This window comes from Engystomops pustulosus, chromosome 2 (assembly GCF_040894005.1).
Source record: "Engystomops pustulosus chromosome 2, aEngPut4.maternal, whole genome shotgun sequence".
Taxonomy (NCBI): Eukaryota; Metazoa; Chordata; class Amphibia; order Anura; family Leptodactylidae; genus Engystomops; species Engystomops pustulosus.
Window position 1 is genome coordinate 252,494,315 of NC_092412.1, and position 18,693 is coordinate 252,513,007.

The following is an 18,693-nucleotide window of genomic DNA, read 5'->3' on the forward strand; positions in this document are numbered from 1 at the left end:
CCTCCTCTCCATTTTACTACTAACCCCATTCCTCTTCCATTTTAACACTACACCATTTTCTCTTCTCCTATATACTATAACCTACACCTCCTTCTCCTATATAACTATAACCCCCATTCCTCCTCTCCTATATACTATAACCCATTTCTTCCTATTATACTATAACCCCATTCACCTTCTATATACATAACCCTCCTATACTATTCCCCCATCTCCCTCCTATATACTATAACACCCATTCTCCTCTCCTATATACTATAACCCCCATCCTCCTCTCCTATATACTATAACCCCCAATTCCTTCCACTCCTATATATCTATTCCCCCATTCCTCCTCTCCTATATACTATAACCCCCATTCCCTCCTCCTATATACTATAACCCCCATTCTCCTCTCCTATATACTATACCCCCATTCCTCCTCTCCTATATACTATAACCCCCATTCCCCTCTCCTATATACACCCATCCTCCTCTCCTTAAACTATACCCCCATTCCTCCCCTCCTATATACTATAACCCCCATTCCTCCTCTCCTATATACTATAACCCCCATTCCTCCTCTCCTATATACTATAACCCCCCATTCCTCCCTCCTATATACTATAACCCCCATCCTCCTCTCCTATATACTATAACCCCCATTCCTCCTCTCCTATATACTATAACCCCCATTCCTCCTCTCCTATATACTATAACCCCCATCCTCCTCTCCTATACTATAACCCCCATTCCTCCTCTCCTATATACTATAACCCCCATCCCTCCTCTCCTATATACTATAACCCCCATCCTCCTCTCTATATACTATAACCCCCATCCTCCTCTCCTATATACTATAACCCCCATCCTCCTCTCCTATATACTATAACCCCCATTCCTCCTCTCCTATATACTATAACCCCCATTCCTCCTCTCCTATATACTATAACCCCCTTCCTCCTCTCCTATATACTATAACCCCCATTCCTCCTCTCCTATATACTATAACCCCCATTCCTCCTCTCCTATATACTATAACCCCCATCCCTCTCTCCTATATACTATAACCCCCATTCCTCCTCTCCTATATACTATAACCCCCATCCCTCCTCTCCTATATACTATAACCCCCATTCCTCCTCTCCTATATACTATAACCCCATTCCCTCCTCTCCTATATACTATAACCCCCATTCCTCCTCTCCTATATACTATAACCCCCATTCCTCCTCTCCTATATACTATAACCCCCATTCCTCCTCTCCTATATACTATAACCCCCATTCCTCCTCTCCTATATACTATAACCCCCATTCCTCCTCTCCTATATACTATAACCCCCATTCCTCCTCTCCTATATACTATAACCCCCATTCCTCCTCTCCTATATACTATAACCCCCATTCCTCCTCTCCTATATACTATAACCCCCATTCCTCCTCTCCCATATACTATAACCCCCATTCCTCCTCTCCTATATACTATAACCCCCATTCCTCCTTTCCTATATACTATAACCCCCATTCCTCCTCTCCTGTATACTATAACCCCCATTCCTCCTCTCCTATATACTATAACTCCCATTCCTCCTCTCCTATATACTATAACCCCCATTCCTCCTCTCTTATATACTATAACCCCCATTCCTCCTCTCCTATATACTATAACCCCCATTCCTCCTCTCCTATATACTATAACCCCCATTCCTCCTCTCCTATATACTATAACCCCCATTCCTCCTCTCCTATACTATAACCCCCATTCCTCCTCTCCTATATACTATAACCCCCATTCCTCCTCTCCTATATACTATAACCCCCATTCCTCCTCTCCTATATACTATAACCCCCATTCCTCCTCTCCTATATACTATAACCCCCATTCCTCCCCTCTTATATACTATAACCCCCATTCCTCCTCCTATATACTATAACCCCCATTTCTCCTCTCCTATATACTATAACCCCTATTCCTCCTCTCCTGTATACTGTAACCCCCATTCCTCCTCTCCTATATACTATAACCCCCATTCCTCCTCTCCTATATACTATAACCCCCATTCCTCCTCTCCTATATACTTTAACCTCCATTCCTCCTCTTCTATATACTATAACTCCCATTCCCTCCTCTCCTATATACTATAACCCCCATTCCACCTCCCCTATATACTATAACCCCCATTCCTCCTCCCCTATATACTATAACCCCCATTCCTCCTCTCCTATATACTATAACCCCCATTCCTCCTCTCCTATTATATACTATAACCCCCATTGCCCCTCTCCTATATACTATAACCCCCATCCCTCCTCTCCTATATACTATAACCCCCATTCCTCCTCTCCTATATACTATAACCCCATTCCCCCTCTCTTATATACTATAACCCCCATTCCTCCTCTCCTATATACTATAACCCCCATTCCTCCTCTCCTATATACTATAACCCCCAATTCCTCCCCTCCTATATACTATAACCCCCATTCTCCTCTCCTTACACTATAACCCCCATTCCTCCTCTCCTATATACTATAACTCTCATCTGTAGCCTCTGTAGATGAGATGAAAGATCCATTGGACGTTACATCTATAACTGCAGAGAAGGAGGAGACTACGTGACTTATACATTTCTGACATCCATGTGATTTCTGTTTTATAACTTTTAAATAAAAGGTTTCTCACAGAATTTCTTAAAGTATAAGGAGAATGTGTAAAATCCACAGACCATTATATAAATTATATCTTCTTTAATGTTTACAGAGCAACTTCACTTTTTGCCCCATCCCTTAGTCTCAGGACCGCAGAGAATTTGAGCTTTTTGTGGTATAATTAATCCTCTTTTAGGTCTATAACATCTCTTAGACACTTCCACTTTTTCCGGGCTCAGTTCTCTCTTGTCTCCATTTCCTCCTTCATCTTCGTCCTCATCTTCCTCTCTTTTCCTGTGATACAAGATAATATAAAGTCAAAGGGGGACATTTATCTTTATTTCTCATCTATGATCTGATGTATTTCACTCATTTTTGCAACTTTTGTCTTTTTTGTGACTTTTCACATCAACTTTTTCTGTCGTTTTTCCAGTGGCCCTTGGTCTGGACCTTCTGCCTTATGTATCTTTATTTTCCAGATATTCTGTGCAACTTTTCAACTTAAGTATCCCTTTTTTGCTTATTTTTGTGACTTTTTAGGCTCGAATATGCACCTGCTTCAGGGCAGGTGACATTTGGGAAGCGACAATCCCAATAGAGATGGAGGCGCCCACGCACCGCCATGTTTTAGTTGCCGCCAGTGTCATTGTCAGTGGCAGACATGAGGTTAACACCTGCTATGGGTGCAAGCACCGACCGCGGGTGATAGCGATGGGTCTTTGCTGCAATATGCAGCAAAGCCCATCTCTGTATGAAGAGGGTTCAGCTGGTGAGCCCTCTTCATACACCCTTCATAGCTCCATGGCGGATATATCCGTTGTTGAGCGTGAAGGGGTTAAATTAAAAAAAATTTTTGCAATCACATTTTTATTGAAATTCATTGTTTACTTCTAAGGGTGCAAATCCCACATTGACAGCAACATAATTAGGCAAATCTGCTCTTCTCAGCTGTTGTGATGCATTTGATGGTAGAGGGTCCTAATTCGGCCGCTCGTCCCGTCTAGGAGATGGGGGTCTGTTTTTTACACGTTTTCTTACATCTTTAATAGCGAAACATTAATTTTGTAAAACAGCCGAAGGCTCCCATGCAGATGGCGCCCGAGTGCCTCTCGGCTTCCCCAGTTTTTAATTTATGCACGCCCCACACACACACACACACACACTGCAAGCCTCCTCCTGCCCCAGACGCTTGGGTGCCGTCTGCCTGAGCGCCTCCTGCTGTTTACAAAGTTAATATTTTTTCGTTATTAGAGCATATTAAAAATGTGTTAAAAACAGCCCCCCCCCCCCATCCCCTAGACGGAACGAGCAGTGTAATCAGGACACTCTACCGCCAGTAATCTGGTTTTTAGTTGTCCTTTAATAGCAATGACCAGAAGTTTATTTAGTGTTTGGCTGAGTGATCTCGTCATGAGAGTCACCAAGTCCAGTACTGTGCACCTTACGTGATAGAGGCTTTAACACCTTCATGCGGAGGCAGTATGAAGACGGCTCACGGGGGTCTGCTTATAATACCTTCAAATAATTGGTCATCCTAAACCCCCAACTAGTGATAAGCGGACCGGTTATACTTTGGTGTTCGGCCAATGTTGTCTGAATCTGAAATGAAACAATCACTTCGAGACCCCCTTTACACCGATTGTGGGTGTTAACTGTTTAAATGTTGATGCCAAATTAAAAAGTAAAGCTTCCGATGCAGTAACAAGCCATCTATGCCAGAAAGCGGGGACAAGATGTCCGGCTCTCCGGGCTGCTAATTGTGCACGCCCCCGCACCTCGTGCTGGGAGCATGGGAGATCGAGGTTGCATCATACGAGAGGCGTGATTTCATACCTCTCATGGGACGTTACCTCCCTCTCTCAGCATGGGGCAGGGAGGTGCGGGGGTTGTGCATAATTAGCAGCCCGGAGCGCTGGACATCTTATCCCGATTCTCCGTGCTGCTAATTATAACTTTCTGTTTTTAGGTCATCCCGGCGTGTCAGGACTAGTGATGGACAGCGCGGGATCAACATGAAAATAAGGGGTGGGGAGTATTTTTAGTCTTTTTTTAAATTTTTTTACATGGTTAATCTCCTTTAACTGCTTAGTGACTGTGTATCCAGTGTAGTTAAGGTGTTAAAGCCTTTTAAGGCCAAGTCATTAAGTAGTCAGGTTTATGTGAACTGGGTACCTTTATGTAGTTACGTACTTACTGAAAAAAAACTATTTTAACCTGTTGGCGCTCAACGTCCGATATATCCGATATAAATTGGACGCAGCACTGATGCCGGTTCAGCTCAAGATCTAAGCCGAACCGGCATCGGGACACACGGGGTGCCGGTTATAACTAATAGTTGACACCCCAGTGTAACACCCGCGGTCAGAGTGAGCTCCGATCGCAGGTGTTTAACCTGTTAAATGTGTGACCACGGCATTTAACTTGCCTTTGGGGGGTCTTTCCCCCACTACCTATTTTGTACGTAACCCGGGGACTGCGTGTAACATGATTATTAGGCTATACAAAAAAAACCAAAAAGTTAAAAGTCCAATGCAGAGTTGATGCTTTTCTACTCCTGCCCTCAAAAAAATATTCCTAAATTTTCAACAATAGGGAATAACAACCCCAAAATGGTAACACTGGAAAAAGCATCTCATCCAGCATAAAACATGCCGTCACATGGCCCCAATATCGAAAAAGCAAAATTTTATAGCCTACAAAAAGGGGCCAATGAGGAAACTAAAATCCTGGCAGCTGCAGGTCCCTCCTTCCCTTCTGTGCCTTGCTGTGCACCCATTAAACAAGTCACAGCCACATGTGGGGGGTCTCTGTATTCGGGAGAAATTGTAGAACAAATTGTATGGTGGGTTTTCTATTTTTATCTTTTGGAAATGTGTAAATTTTAGGGCTAAATGAACGTATAACCGGAACAATTTGACCATTCTAAATTTCACCTCCATTTTGATTCAATTACTATGAAGATCTCAAGGGGTTAACAATCTTCCTAAAAGCTGTTTCTGATAGCTTGAGGGGTGCAGATTTGAAAATGGGTTGGTTATATAGGGGGGTTTTGATGCTAAATATGTAAAATTTCATTCAAAACTGTATTTATCCCCAAAATGGTAAATTCTGAAAATACGGAAAACCGATATTCGATTTGTAAGCCGCGTGATATCAAAATAAATTATCCAGACTTTTCAAAAATTATGAAAATGTAAACTAGACATATGGGGAATGTTATTCAGCACTTTATTTAGGTGGTAAATCGATCTGCAAGAAAATGCAATGATTTAGAATTTCGAAAAATGGCAAATTTTTCCAAAAATTCTGCATTTTTTCTTTTTTTTTGTAAATAAACGCAAAACTTATCAGCCAAAATTTACCACTAAAATGAAGTACAACATGTGGGGAAAAAACGTTCTCAGAATCGCTTTGATAAGTAACAGTGTTCAAAAGTTATAACCATATAAAGCGACGCAAGTCAGAATCCAAAAAATGGGACTGAGCCTTAAGCTGTAAAATGGCTGCGTCCTTAAGGGGTTAAATGAATCCAACCCTGGTCATAACAGTAGGAATGACTCCGATCATTATGTGAAGCCTTTCCCAGCCATAGTAATATCCCTATAATTATTAGTTTCAACATATAAAACACAAACAGATACTTACTCCTCCTCTTCACAGATGGAAAGGGAGACAAATCCAAGGAAAAGTACCAGGAAAAGGGATTTCTTCAGGAAAGTCATGTCTGATCTGTCAGGAATATTAATATTGGTGAGTAATAGAATATGACTTTCTTAAAATACAATATAATGGGGCAGATTTACTTACCCGGTCCATTCGTGATCCAGCGGCGCGTTCTCTACGGTGGATTCGGGTCTTCCGGTGATTCACTAAGGCAGTTCCTCCGACGTCCACCAGATGTCGCTGCTGCTCTGAAGAGCATCGGAACGCACTGGAGTTCACCGAGCCGGGCTGAGTGCAGGTAAGCGCGTGCCGAGCGACAATTTTTTTTTTTTAAATGCGGCGGTTTTTCCGAATCTATCGGGTTTTCACTCGGCCACGTCCCCCGATTTCCGTCGCGTGCATGCCGGCGCCGATGCGCCACAATCCGATCGCATGCGCCAAAATCCCAAGGCAATTCAGGGAAAATCGGCGCAAATCGGAAATGTTCGGGTAACACAACGGGAAAACGCGAATCGGGCCCTTAGTAAATGACCCCCAATGTGTATAAGATTCTACTTTCATTACTGTTTTACACTCTAAATATTGAAGAAATGGGGGAAATTTATCACTGCCTTTCTTCAAATTGTTAGTACCAAAAAGTCCACAATTGGGGACTGCGAAAAATAAGTCACACCCTGTCTAATTTTAGGTTTAAAAAACTAGTTCATTTTAGACAGCACTATACAAGCGCAGTAACACTGCCAATTGCAGTTCTTTATTTTCTGTTTTTGGAAAGACGTTTTTATTTTCAAACGTAAAAAAAAAACTTGACAGTCAACTGTCTTTCGGCAGGCGATATAACCAAAAACATTATATAAATAAGTAGGGTGATTTATCGGATGTGAGACTTTTGTGCGCAAAAATGTGCAACTGTTTTTTAATTAAAAGTCCCATCTTCCAAACCAGGGGGCAATGATAGACTAAGAGGCACAGGAGCAATATAACACAGGGAGAATCCTAGCGTCGGTTCAGTGTAGCTCCTCCTATCAGCTCTGGTCCAGTGTGGCACCTCCCATCACCTCTGGTCCAGTGCGGCACCTCCCATCAGCTCTGGTCCACTGTGGCTCCTCCCATCAGCTCTGGTCCAGTGTGACTCCTCCTATCAGCTCCGGTCCAGTGTGGCTCCTCCCATCAGCTCTGGTCCAGTGTGACTCCTCCTATCAGCTCCAGTCCAGTGTGGCTGCTCCTGTAGCTCTGGTCCAGTGTGGCTCCTCCCATCAGCTCCGGTCCAGTGTGGCTCCTCCCATCAGCTCTGGTCCAGTGTGGCTCCTCCCATCAGCCTTGGTCCAGTGTGGCTGCTCCTGTAGCTCTGGTCCAGTGTGGCTGCTCCTGTAGCTTTGGTCCAGTGCAGCTCCTCCCATCAGCTCCGGTTCCTGTTGTTATACGGAGTCTGCAGCAGTCAGGACACATCCCCAGCGCCTGCCCGCTGCAGCCTAATACTGGCAGTGATAGGACTCAGCTCTCAGGACCTTCGCTATTACACTACAGCCGCTGTACTTTCCACATGACGCCATCACTGCCGCCTCTGTGTATCCACAAAGACCAATGGTGACGGGGGGAGACGGTGGACCGGAGGAGAGGAGGCGCTGGACCGGAGGAGAGGAGGCGCTGGACCGGAGGAGAGGAGGCGCTGGACCGGAGGAGAGGAGGCGCTGCACCAGAGGAGAGGAGGAGGTGCTGGACCAGAGGAGAGGAGGCGGTGGACCGGAGGAGAGGAGGCGCTGGACCGGAGGAGAGGAGGCGGTGGACCGGAAGAGAGGAGGCGCTTAACCGGAGGAGAGGAGGCGCTGCACCAGAGGAGAGGAGGCGCTGCACCAGAGGGGAGGATGCGATGGATCAGAGGAGAGGAGGCGGTGGCCCGGAGGAGAGGAGGCGATGCACCAGAGGGGAGAATGCGATGGATCAGAGGAGAGGAGGCGGTGGCCCGGAGGAGAGGAGGCGCTGGACGGGAGGAGAGGAGGCGCTGGACGGGAGGGGAGGAGGCGCTGGACCGGAGGAGAGGATAAAATATTTGGTTAAAATTTAAGGAGTAACTGTAATTTCAGATACATTTTAATATTGTGTATGGGGGAGTGACATGAGAATTTTTCTGATATACTCCACTAAGAAATTCTGCTTAGTGTGTAAAGAAATAGACTGCATTGTGCCCCTTAGTAACTGCTTCACTTCTCTGTTGTCCAGGTTGATCTTTTTACCGGGAAGAAGACAGGACTCTCTTTCCACTACTCTCTGTTTGCTTACACTACTCTGATCAATGAGTATTAACTAGAGATGAGCGAGCACTAAAATGCTCGAGTGCTCGTTATTCGAGACGAACTTTTCCAGATGCTCGAGTGCTCGTCTCGAATAACGAGCCCCATTGAAGTCAATGGGAGACTCGAGCATTTTTCAAGGGGACCATGGTTCGGGAATAAAATGTGTTATTTAATTGAAAAAGAATGTCTTCTGATAAGTTATCAGATGTATGCAAACATCTGCAATCTATTCTTCACTGTTCCGCGCGTATATTATCTCCCGACAAGTTAACAGATGTGAAGAACAGTGAAGAATAGAATAAAAACAGTGAACACAGGATCATTTAAGTGAAAAACACAGTGAAGAATAGATTACAGATGTTCTGCACATCTGCTTACTTGTCGGGAGATACGCTGTCCCGTGCCCCGCTGCTCTCCGTGCCCCGCTGCTCTCCGTGCCCCGCTGCTCTCCGTGCCCCGCTGCTCTCCGTGCCCCGCTGCTCTCCGTGCCCATGTCTCCGTGCCCCATGTCTCCGTGCCCCATGTCTCCGTGCCCCATGTCTCCGTGCCCCATGTCTCCGTGCCCCGCTGCTCTCCGTGCCCCGCTGCTCTCCGTGCCCCGCTGCTCTCTGTGCCCCGCTGCTCTCCGTGCCCATGTCTCCGTGCCCCATGTCTCCGTGCCCCGCTGCTCTCCGTGCCCCATGTCTCCGTGCCCCGCTGCTCTCCGTGCCCCATGTCTCCGTGCCCCATGTCTCCGTGCCCCGCTGCTCTCCGTGCCCCGCTGCTCTCCGTGCCCATGTCTCCGTGCCCCATGTCTCCGTGCCCCGCTGCTCTCCGTGCCCCGCTGCTCTCCGTGCCCATGTCTCCGTGCCCCATGTCTCCGTGCCCCGCTGCTCTCCGTGCCCCGCTGCTCTCCGTGCCCATGTCTCCGTGCCCCATGTCTCCGTGCCCCGCTGCTCTCCGTGCCCATGTCTCCGTGCCCCATGTCTCCGTGCCCCGCTGCTCTCCGTGCCCATGTCTCCGTGCCCCATGTCTCCGTGCCGCTCCGTGCCGCTGCCTGATGTCTCCGTGCTGCCGCTGCCCCATGTCTTCGTGCTGCCGCTGCCCCATGTCTCCGTGCTGCTCCCCGGTGTCTCTGTGCTGCTCCCCGTTGTCTCTGTGCTGCTCACCGTGTTCTGCAATGTGTTCTTCACACATATATATTGTTCTTCACATACTATTTTGTTCGCACCGTTCCGCGCGTATCTTCCGACAAGTAAGCAGATGTGCCGAACATCTGTAATCTATTCTTCACTGTGTTCTTCACTGTGTTTTTCACTTAAATGATCCTGTGTTCACTGTGTTCACTGTTTTTATTCTATTCTTCATTGTTCTTCACTGTGTTTTTTTAATTAAATGCTCGATCTCGAGCAGGGGAAATACTCGTCCGAGCAACGAGCCGTCTCGAGTACCTTAATACTCAAACGAGCATCAAGCTCGGACGAGCATGTTCGCTCATCTCTAGTATTAACCCTTTCTGCCCTCTCCCTGGCTATACTATGCTATAATCATTCCTTTCAAACATCTAGCTGACAGTATTGGGGTTAATCCTGACTGGTTACAGCTGTGTAAACAAACACTGGGAGGTTGGAATATGGATCTCTACACGAAGGAACATTGCAGCGAGTTTCATTACAAACTTAGTAAAATTTCTTAATAAAGTATATTGGAAAAAAGGTCACAGCAGCCCCCCAAAACCCCAACAAGCGCTATAGTAACAATGATGTCACATGATGGTTATGCATTAACTGTTGCGGCTTCTGCTAGATTTTTAAGCAGATATAAACACAAGGGAATTGATCAATAAAAATGTGTTTTATATATACAGAGAGATTTATGTCTGTCTTTATATAATATGTAAATCTTTTTCTATCTGCTATGATATAACAATCTCTGACCATAAGGATATAAGTATAATAGAAGTGACATCACATAACATACAATATACATAACAGTAATATAATAAGTAACAATTCCCACCTTGTGATAGAGAAAGTGCACAACACAGGAGGACAGGACACCTCAGTACAGATCACTTCTAGGGATGGGGGTTATTATACCAGTAACTTGGGGGCGGGGCTCAGCTTGGGGGAGGAGCTTCATGAGTCATCACCAGAGACTAATCACCAGACCTGATCCTTGTGATCTCCGCTCTCATGTACATAGATGGTTTGTGCGTCTCATGATGTGTAATTACCTGCAGATTGTAGGAGCTGAGGACATACAAATATTGTTTTGTTTTGAAATTTCCAAATCTCATGATATTTATCAAGAGTCAGTTCATCCGTCATAAGATCCTGCAAATAATATCTGGATAAAAGTCAACATTCAAACAACAAGTTGTCATGACTACGATGAACTAAAATGTAGAGGTACAAATTTTTGTGCCAAAAAAGTGCTTGGATATTTATGCCTAAAATAGAAGAAGAGGATGAAGGTGAGTATGGAGGGGTTTTTTTTATTCAAGAGGGGGGATCTCTCCTGTGGACATTCTCTAAAGAGGGGCCCTGCTGTAGACATGTAAAGGGGGTCTCTACAGTGAACATTAAAGGGGGGCAACTGCTGTAAACATTTAATCAAAAAAGGGGTATCTGCTGTAGACATTTCTTTAAAGGGGGTATCTGCTCTGGATATTTAATTAAAAGGGGCATGTACTGTGGACATTTCTTTAAAGGAAAGCTCTGTTGTGGACATTTTATTAGTGAGGGGGTCTCTGCTGTGGACATTTCAGTAAAGGGAGGATCTGCTGTGCACATTTTATTAGTGAGGGGGGCTCTGCTGCGGACATTTCTGTAAAGGGAGGATCTGCTGTGCACATTTTATTAGTGAGGGGGTCTCTGTTGTGGACATTTCTGTAAAGGGAGGATCTGCTGTGGACATTTTATTAGTGAGGGGGGCTCTGCTGTGGACATTTTATTAGTGAGGGGGGCTCTGCTGTGGACATTTCTGTAAAGGGAGGATCTGCTGTGGACATTTTATTAGTGAGGGGGTCTCTGTTGTGGACATTTCTGTAAAGGGAGGATCTGCTGTGCACATTTTATTAGTGAGGGGGTCTCTGTTGTGGACATTTCTGTAAAGGGAGGATCTGCTGTGGACATTTTATTAGTGAGGGGGGCTCTGCTGTGGACATTTTATTAGTGAGGGGGACTCTGCTGTGGACATTTCAGTAATGAGATGTGGCTGCTGCTGGACATTTAATCAGAGTAGCGGCTGCATCCCCCATCCCTCTCTGGGCTTGTACTCTAGGCAATAACTTTTCCCAGTTTTTCTCTTGTGGTAAAGTAAGGAGCCTCAGCTTATCCGTGAGTATTTACAGTATTGTCACTTTTTTTGCTCATGTTTGCGACTTTTTAGGCGCAAATCTGCACCTGGTCCTGGGCAGGTGCAAAGGAGGGATTTTTTTCATGCAGCGTATTTTAACATGTATTTTGGAATTATTTCACAGGCTTTAAATGTTTAAAATCTTGCACAGTAACCTGTTTTTTGAAGATTCAGAAATTTTTGCATTTACATTTTATTTTTATTTATTGGTTACTTCTCAGGGTGCGGTCACACGTTGTGTTTTGTTTGCGTTGTAAAACCTATTACAGCAGGAGGAGAGGTAATTACTAGAGATGAGCGAGGACTAAAATTTAGCGATGCTCGAGTGCTCGTCTCGAATAACGAATCCCATTGAAGTCAATGGGAGACTCGAGCATTTTTCAAGGGGACCAATAAAATGTGTCATTTTATTGAGAGATAAGGAATAGAGATGAGCGAACATACTCGTCCGAGCTTGATGCTGGTTGGAGCATTAGCGTACTCGTAACTGCTCGTTGCTCGGACGAGTATTTCACCCGCTCGAGAAAATGGCATCTCCCGCCGTTTTGCTTTTTGGCGGCCAGAAACAGAGCCAATCACAAGCCAGGAGACTCTGCACTCCACCCAGCATGACGTGGTACCCTTACACGTCGATAGCAGTGGTTGGCTGGCCAGATCAGGTGACCCTGGGATAGACTAGCCGCTGCCCGCGCTGCTCGGATCATTCTGTGTCTGGATGCCGCTAGGGAGAGAGCTGCTGCTGGTCAGGGAAAGCGTTAGGCTGTTCTATTAGAATAGTGTTAGGCAGGAGTGATTCTACAAGAACCCAACAGCCCTTCTTAGGGCTACAATAACGTTATACATTTTTTTTTTATTTGCTTGTGGCTGGGCTTGCTGGCACTAGTAGTGCAGCTAGTACCATATAGTGAGGAATTTGCAGGGGGACTTGCTACCGTTGTGTTTAGCTCTTAGTGACACGCATATCCACCTCAAACACCAAAGTGGGACAATTTATTAGGGGTTTGATTAGAATTAGGCAGAGTCTGCTGATTTATTTATTTTTTTTTTACCTTTATTTCATTTTATAGCTCAAACTCATCTTGCAAAGCAGTGTGCTTTCAGTGTAGGCTACAAACTAGCCATAGGAGAACCCCAACGGCTTACTTAGGCCTACAATAGTGTTATATTTTCCTTTTTTTTGTTTGCTTGTGGCTGGTCTTGCTGGCATTAGTAGTGCAGCTAGTACCATATTGTGAGGAATTTGCTGGGAGACCTGCGACCGTTGTGTTTAGCTCTTAGTGACACGCACATCCACCTCAAACACTGTAGTGGGACAATTTATTAGGGGTTTGATTAGAATTAGGCAGAGTCTGCTGATTTATTTATTTTTTTTTTACCTTTATTTCATTTTATAGCTCAAACTCATCAGGCACAGCACAAAATCCAGTTGTGTGCTGTCAGTGTAGGTTAGAAACTAGCCAAAGCAATAGGATAGCATCGTTTTGTTAAAAAAAAAATAAAAATAAATAAACAAAAACAAAAAAAAAATGAAAAGTTTACACTTTAATTTTGAAAATGTTTAACCCGAGGGCTAGGGGTAGAGGACGAGGGCGTGGACTTGGGCGTCCAACTACTGCAGGGGTCAGAGGCCGTGGTCCTGGGCGGGTTGAGACACCACCTGCTGATGAGGGAGCAGGGGAACGCCGCAGAGCTACACTCCCTAGGTTCATCATGTCTCAAGTTACTGGGACTCGTGGTAGAGCACTGTTGAGGCCAGAACAGAGCGAAGAGGTGATGTCGTGGATTGCGGACAATGCTTCTAGCCATTTGTCCACCAGTCAGTCTTCCACGCAGTCCACCCATGTCACCGAAATCGGCACTCCTTCAGCTCCTCCACCTCAGCCTCCTTCCCCCCAGTCTGCCCCCTCCCAGCAAAATTTGGCATTTGAACCGGCATACTCTGAGGAACTGTTTTCTGGACCCTTCCCACAGTCACAAACCACTTGTCCGGTTGCTGCTGAGCAATTTTCCGATGCCCAGGTTTTCCACCAGTCGCAGTCTGTGGGTGATAATGACATTATTGACGTAGTGGAAGAAGTGTGTAAAGAGGTGTCGGACGATGAGGAGACACGGTTGTCAGACAGTGGTGAAGTTGTTGTCAGGGCAGGAAGTCCGAGGGGGGAGCAGACTGAGGGATCGGAGGATGATGAGGTGACAGACCCATGCTGGGTTGATAGGCCGGGTGAACACAGTGCTTCTGAGACGGAGGCGAGTCCTATAGCAGAACAGGTTGGAAGAGGCAGTGGTGGGGCCAGACGGAGAGGCAGGGCCAGAGCTGGTGCATCAGCGCCAAATGTTGCCTGTAGTCAAGCTCCCGTGGCGAGGGCTAGATTTTCAGAAGTCTGGAGGTTCTTTAAGGAAACACCGGATGACCGACGGACTGTGGTGTGCAACCTTTGCCAAACCAGGATCAGCAGGGGTTCCACCACTACTAGCTTAACTACCACCAGTATGCGCAGGCATATGAATGCTAAACACCACACTCCGGCCGGGCACACCACTGCTCCTTCCCCTGTGTCATCTGCAAGTCAGCCCCCTGCCCAGGACCACGGCCCAAACACCTCCCTTGAGAAAACCCCATCTTCGCCTCCACGATCCTCCACAGCATCCACCAGCGTTCAGCTCTCCATACCCCAGACGCTGGAGCGCAAAAGTAAGTATAGCGCAACCCACCCACACACCCAAGCCCTCAACGTCCACATCTCCAAGTTGCTTAGCCTTAGCCTGCTGCCCTATAGGCTGGTAGAGACCGAGGCCTTTCGAAACCTCATGGCGGCGGCCGCCCCTCGGTATTTGGTCCCCAGCCGCCACTACTTTTCCCGATGTGCCGTCCCAGCCCTGCAAAAGCACGTGTCAGAGAACTTCATCCGTGCCCTGACCAACGCCGTTTCTGACAAGGTCCACCTGACCACGGACACATGGACGAGTGCTGCCGGGCAGGGCCACTATATATCGCTGATGGCACATTGGGTTAATTTGGTGGAGGCTGGGACCGAGTCTGACCCTGGGGCTGCTCATATACTGCCGACGCCGAGGATTGCGGGGCCTACCTCGGTCCAGGTCTCAAAGGCCTACTATGCCTCCTCCTCCTCCCACCCCTCCTCCACCTCCTCCGAATTACCATCCGTGGGCATGGCGCCATCAGTCGGTAGCTCTAGGCACAGCAGCAGTGCCATCGCTAAGCGACAGCAGGCGGTGCTCAAACTGCTGAGCCTAGGCGATAAAAGGCACACCGCCCAAGAGCTATTACAGGGCATTACGGCGCAGACTGATCTGTGGCTGGCACCGCTGAACCTGAAGCCAGGCATGGTTGTGTGTGACAACGGCCGCAACCTGGTGGCGGCTCTGTAACTCGGCAGACTGACACTGCCTGGCCCATGTGTTAAATCTCATAGTTCAGCGTTTCCTCAAGACATACCCCAATCTGTCTGATTTGCTCACGAAGGTGCGCCGCATCTGTGCGCATTTCAGGAAGTCCAGCACAGTGCCGCCTCCAACTGCCCGCTCACCGACTGTTGTGCGACGTGCCCACGAGGTGGAATTCAACATTAACCATGTTATCCAGAGTTTACCAGCAGCGCAGAGCGATTGTAGACTGCCAGATGTCAACTTCCACCAGAACTGGTAGTCAGGTCAGTCAGCTTCCTCAAGTCTACAATGAGGAGTGGACGTGGATGTCTGATATCTGTCAGGTGCTGAGTAACTTTGAGGAGTCAACACAGATGGTCAGTGGCGATGCCGCCATCATCAGCCTCACCATCCCGCTGCTTGGCCTGTTGAAAAACTCTCTGGTCAGCAAGCTCGGAAGCTTTGCGCTCGTCACAAGAGACGGGGGAAGAAGATTCCCTTGTTGATATCCAAAGCACCCTTAGGTCTATTTCTCAGCGCATATCGGAGGAGGTGGAGGAGGATGAGGAGGAAGAGGAGGAGAATGTTGGCGAGACAGAAGAGGGGACCATTGTTCAGTCCTTCACTGTTCAGCGTGTATGGGCAGAAGAAGAGGAGTTGGAGGAGGAGGAAATGGGCAGTCAGGCCAGTGAGGGGAGTGAATTTTTGCACGTTGGGACTCTGGCGCATATGGCAGATTTCATGCTAGGCTGCCTATCCCGTGACCCTCGCGTTCAAAGAATTTATTCCAGCACCGATTACTGGATATTCACTCTCCTGGACCCATGGTACAAGCAAAATCTTTCCACTCTCATCCCTGGAGAGGAAAGGAGTGTGAGAATGCATGAATACCAGCAGGCCCTGGTGCACAAGCTGAAACAGTATTTCCCTTCTGACAGCGCTAGCGGCAGAGGGCGTACTTCTGCGGGACAAGTAGCGAGGGAGAGTAGGCGAGCAGGCAGCTTGTCCAGCACTGGCAGGGGTACGCTTTACAAGGCCTTTGCCAGTTTTATGTCACCCCAGCAAGACACTGTCACCTGTCCCCAGTCTCGGCAGAGTTGGGCTGATCTTTACAGAAAGATGGTGAGGGAGTACGTAGCTGACCATACCATCGTCCAAAATGATCACACAGCTCCCTACAACTACTGGGTTTCAAAGCTGGACATGTGGCACGAACTGCCGCTAGCGTGTTGTCCGAGCGGGTTTTCAGTGCAGCTGGTGGCATCATCACCGATAAGCGTACACGCCTGTCGACTGACAGCGCTGACCAAGATGAATAAAGCCTGGATTTCTCCGGCACTCAATTTATTTAATTTTTCTGGAGGACCACCTACCTGTTCCTCTGGTTTGAAAACTTTTTGGACTGCCACATACAGGCACTATCCAAATCAATTGTCTCCATAGCAGCCTCCACATGTCGTCTTTTTAGCTGGCTCCACACGTTGTCTCCATTGCTACCTCCACACGTCATCGTCATAGCTGCCTCCAAAAGTCGTCCATATAGCTGCCTCCATACATGGTCTCCTTATCAAACGAACTGTGTCAGGCAGAATTTTGGGTTGTTTTCATGGATTCCACATCAAACTTGTTAACTTTGTCGCCACCCTGCTATGTAATCCACAAAATATACTGGCAAACTTTTATCATTTACCAATATTATTTCAGCGCTTCTTGCGCATCTGTTTACATTCCCCTCACCCGCCATATCCTAAACTTATAAGAACGCTACTACACTTGATCTTATACAAAAGGTTCTTAGAAGTGCTGTTTGGGGAGTAGCCTAGAGACAGGGGCTTGGATTGGCGAAAGTTTGCCTGGCTGCGGAGCGCCAGTTCCATCTCAAGATCCAACTAACATAGTTTTAACTGCAGCACCTTTAATCTACTACTAGTTCACTGCCTCCATACATCGTCCCCTTATCAAACGAGCTGTGTCGGGCGGAATTTTGGGTTGTTTTCATGGATTCCACATCAAACTTGTTAACTTTGTCGCCACCCTGCTGTGTAATCCACAAAATATACTGGCAAACTTTTATCATTTACCAATATTATTTCAGCGCTTCTTGCGCATCTGTTTACATTCCCCTCACCCGCCATATCCTAAACTTATAAGAACGCTACTACACTTGATCTTATACAAAAGGTTCTTCGAAGTGCTGTTTGGGGAGTAGCCTAGAGACAGGGGCATGGATTGGCGAAAGCTCGCCTGGCTGCGGAGCGCCAGCTCCATCTCAAGATCCAACTAACATAGTTTTAACTGCAGCACCTTTAATCTACTACTAGTTCACTGCCTCCATACATCGTCCCCTTATCAAACGAGCTGTGTCGGGCAGAATTTTGGGTTGTTTTCATGGCTTCCACATCAAACTTGTTAACTTTGTCGCCACCCTGCTGTGTAATCCACAAAATATACTGGCAAACTTTTATCATTTACCAATATTATTTCAGCGCTTCTTGCGCATCTGTTTACATTCCCCTCACCCGCCATATCCTAAACTTATAAGAACGCTACTACACTTGATCTTATACAAAAGGTTCTTAGAAGTGCTGTTTGGGGAGTAGCCTAGAGACAGGGGCTTGGATTGGCGAAAGCTCGCCTGGCTGCGGAGCGCCAGCTCCATCTCAAGATCCAACTAACATAGTTTTAACTGCAGCACCTTTAATCTACTACTAGTTCACTGCCTTCATACATCGTCCCCTTATCAAACGAGCTGTGTCAGGCAGAATTTTCAGGTGTTTCACCAGATACATAGTGGAACGCGGCCCATCTGTCGCCGCCATGCTGGAGACCTGAAGTTGCAATCATAGCAGCGCAATATGGATGCCCCATACTGTCGCTCTTAATCATGGAACCATTTCCGTAAAAACAATTAAAAATAGAACCACTATGCTATTCCATTATTCCTAGGTGAAATATTCAAACGACCCGGCCTGCTTTGAAAATTATAATTTTTTCAAAGTAAACGCTTCTGGCCCCCAGGCCCATTTTGGGTGGGGAGGAGCCGAGAGACAGGGGCTTGGACCGGCGAAAGCTCGCCTGGCAGTGGACCGCCAGCTCCATCCCAAGATTAGGCAGCCTCAGAGGCATCCATGCATGCTGCCCCTGCTGTTTCCTGTCCATTTTGCCCCCACGATCCTCCACAGCGTCCACCAATGTCTCATTTCAACTCTCTATACCCCAGACGCTGGAGCACGAGAGGATATGCAGCATATCATCCCCTTATCAAACGAGCTGTGCCAGGCAGAATTTTCAGGTGTTTCACCAGATACATAGTGGAACGCGGCCCATCTGTCGCCGCCATGCTGGAGACCTGAAGTTGCAATCATAGCAGCGCAATATGA

General features: G+C 46.9%; 1 protein-coding gene and 1 long non-coding RNA gene across 2 annotated transcripts in view; one reads left to right on the forward strand and one right to left on the reverse strand.

Moving 5' to 3' along the window:
* The window catches only part of LOC140119633 (uncharacterized), a 149,918-nt gene that overhangs the window by 3,965 nt on the left and 127,260 nt on the right, over nucleotides 1-18,693 (forward strand). The window lies entirely within an intron of this gene.
* The window catches only part of LOC140119631 (dermaseptin-H3-like), an 82,254-nt gene continuing 66,270 nt past the window's right edge, over nucleotides 2,710-18,693 (reverse strand). The window contains exons 2-3 of the mRNA XM_072138864.1: nucleotides 6,276-6,359; nucleotides 2,710-2,924 (exon numbers count right to left, since the gene is read on the reverse strand). Coding sequence (XP_071994965.1) covers nucleotides 2,750-2,924; nucleotides 6,276-6,352 — 252 coding nt within the window. The 5' untranslated portion in view covers nucleotides 6,353-6,359 and the 3' untranslated portion in view covers nucleotides 2,710-2,749. The remainder of the gene's footprint in view (nucleotides 2,925-6,275; nucleotides 6,360-18,693) is intronic.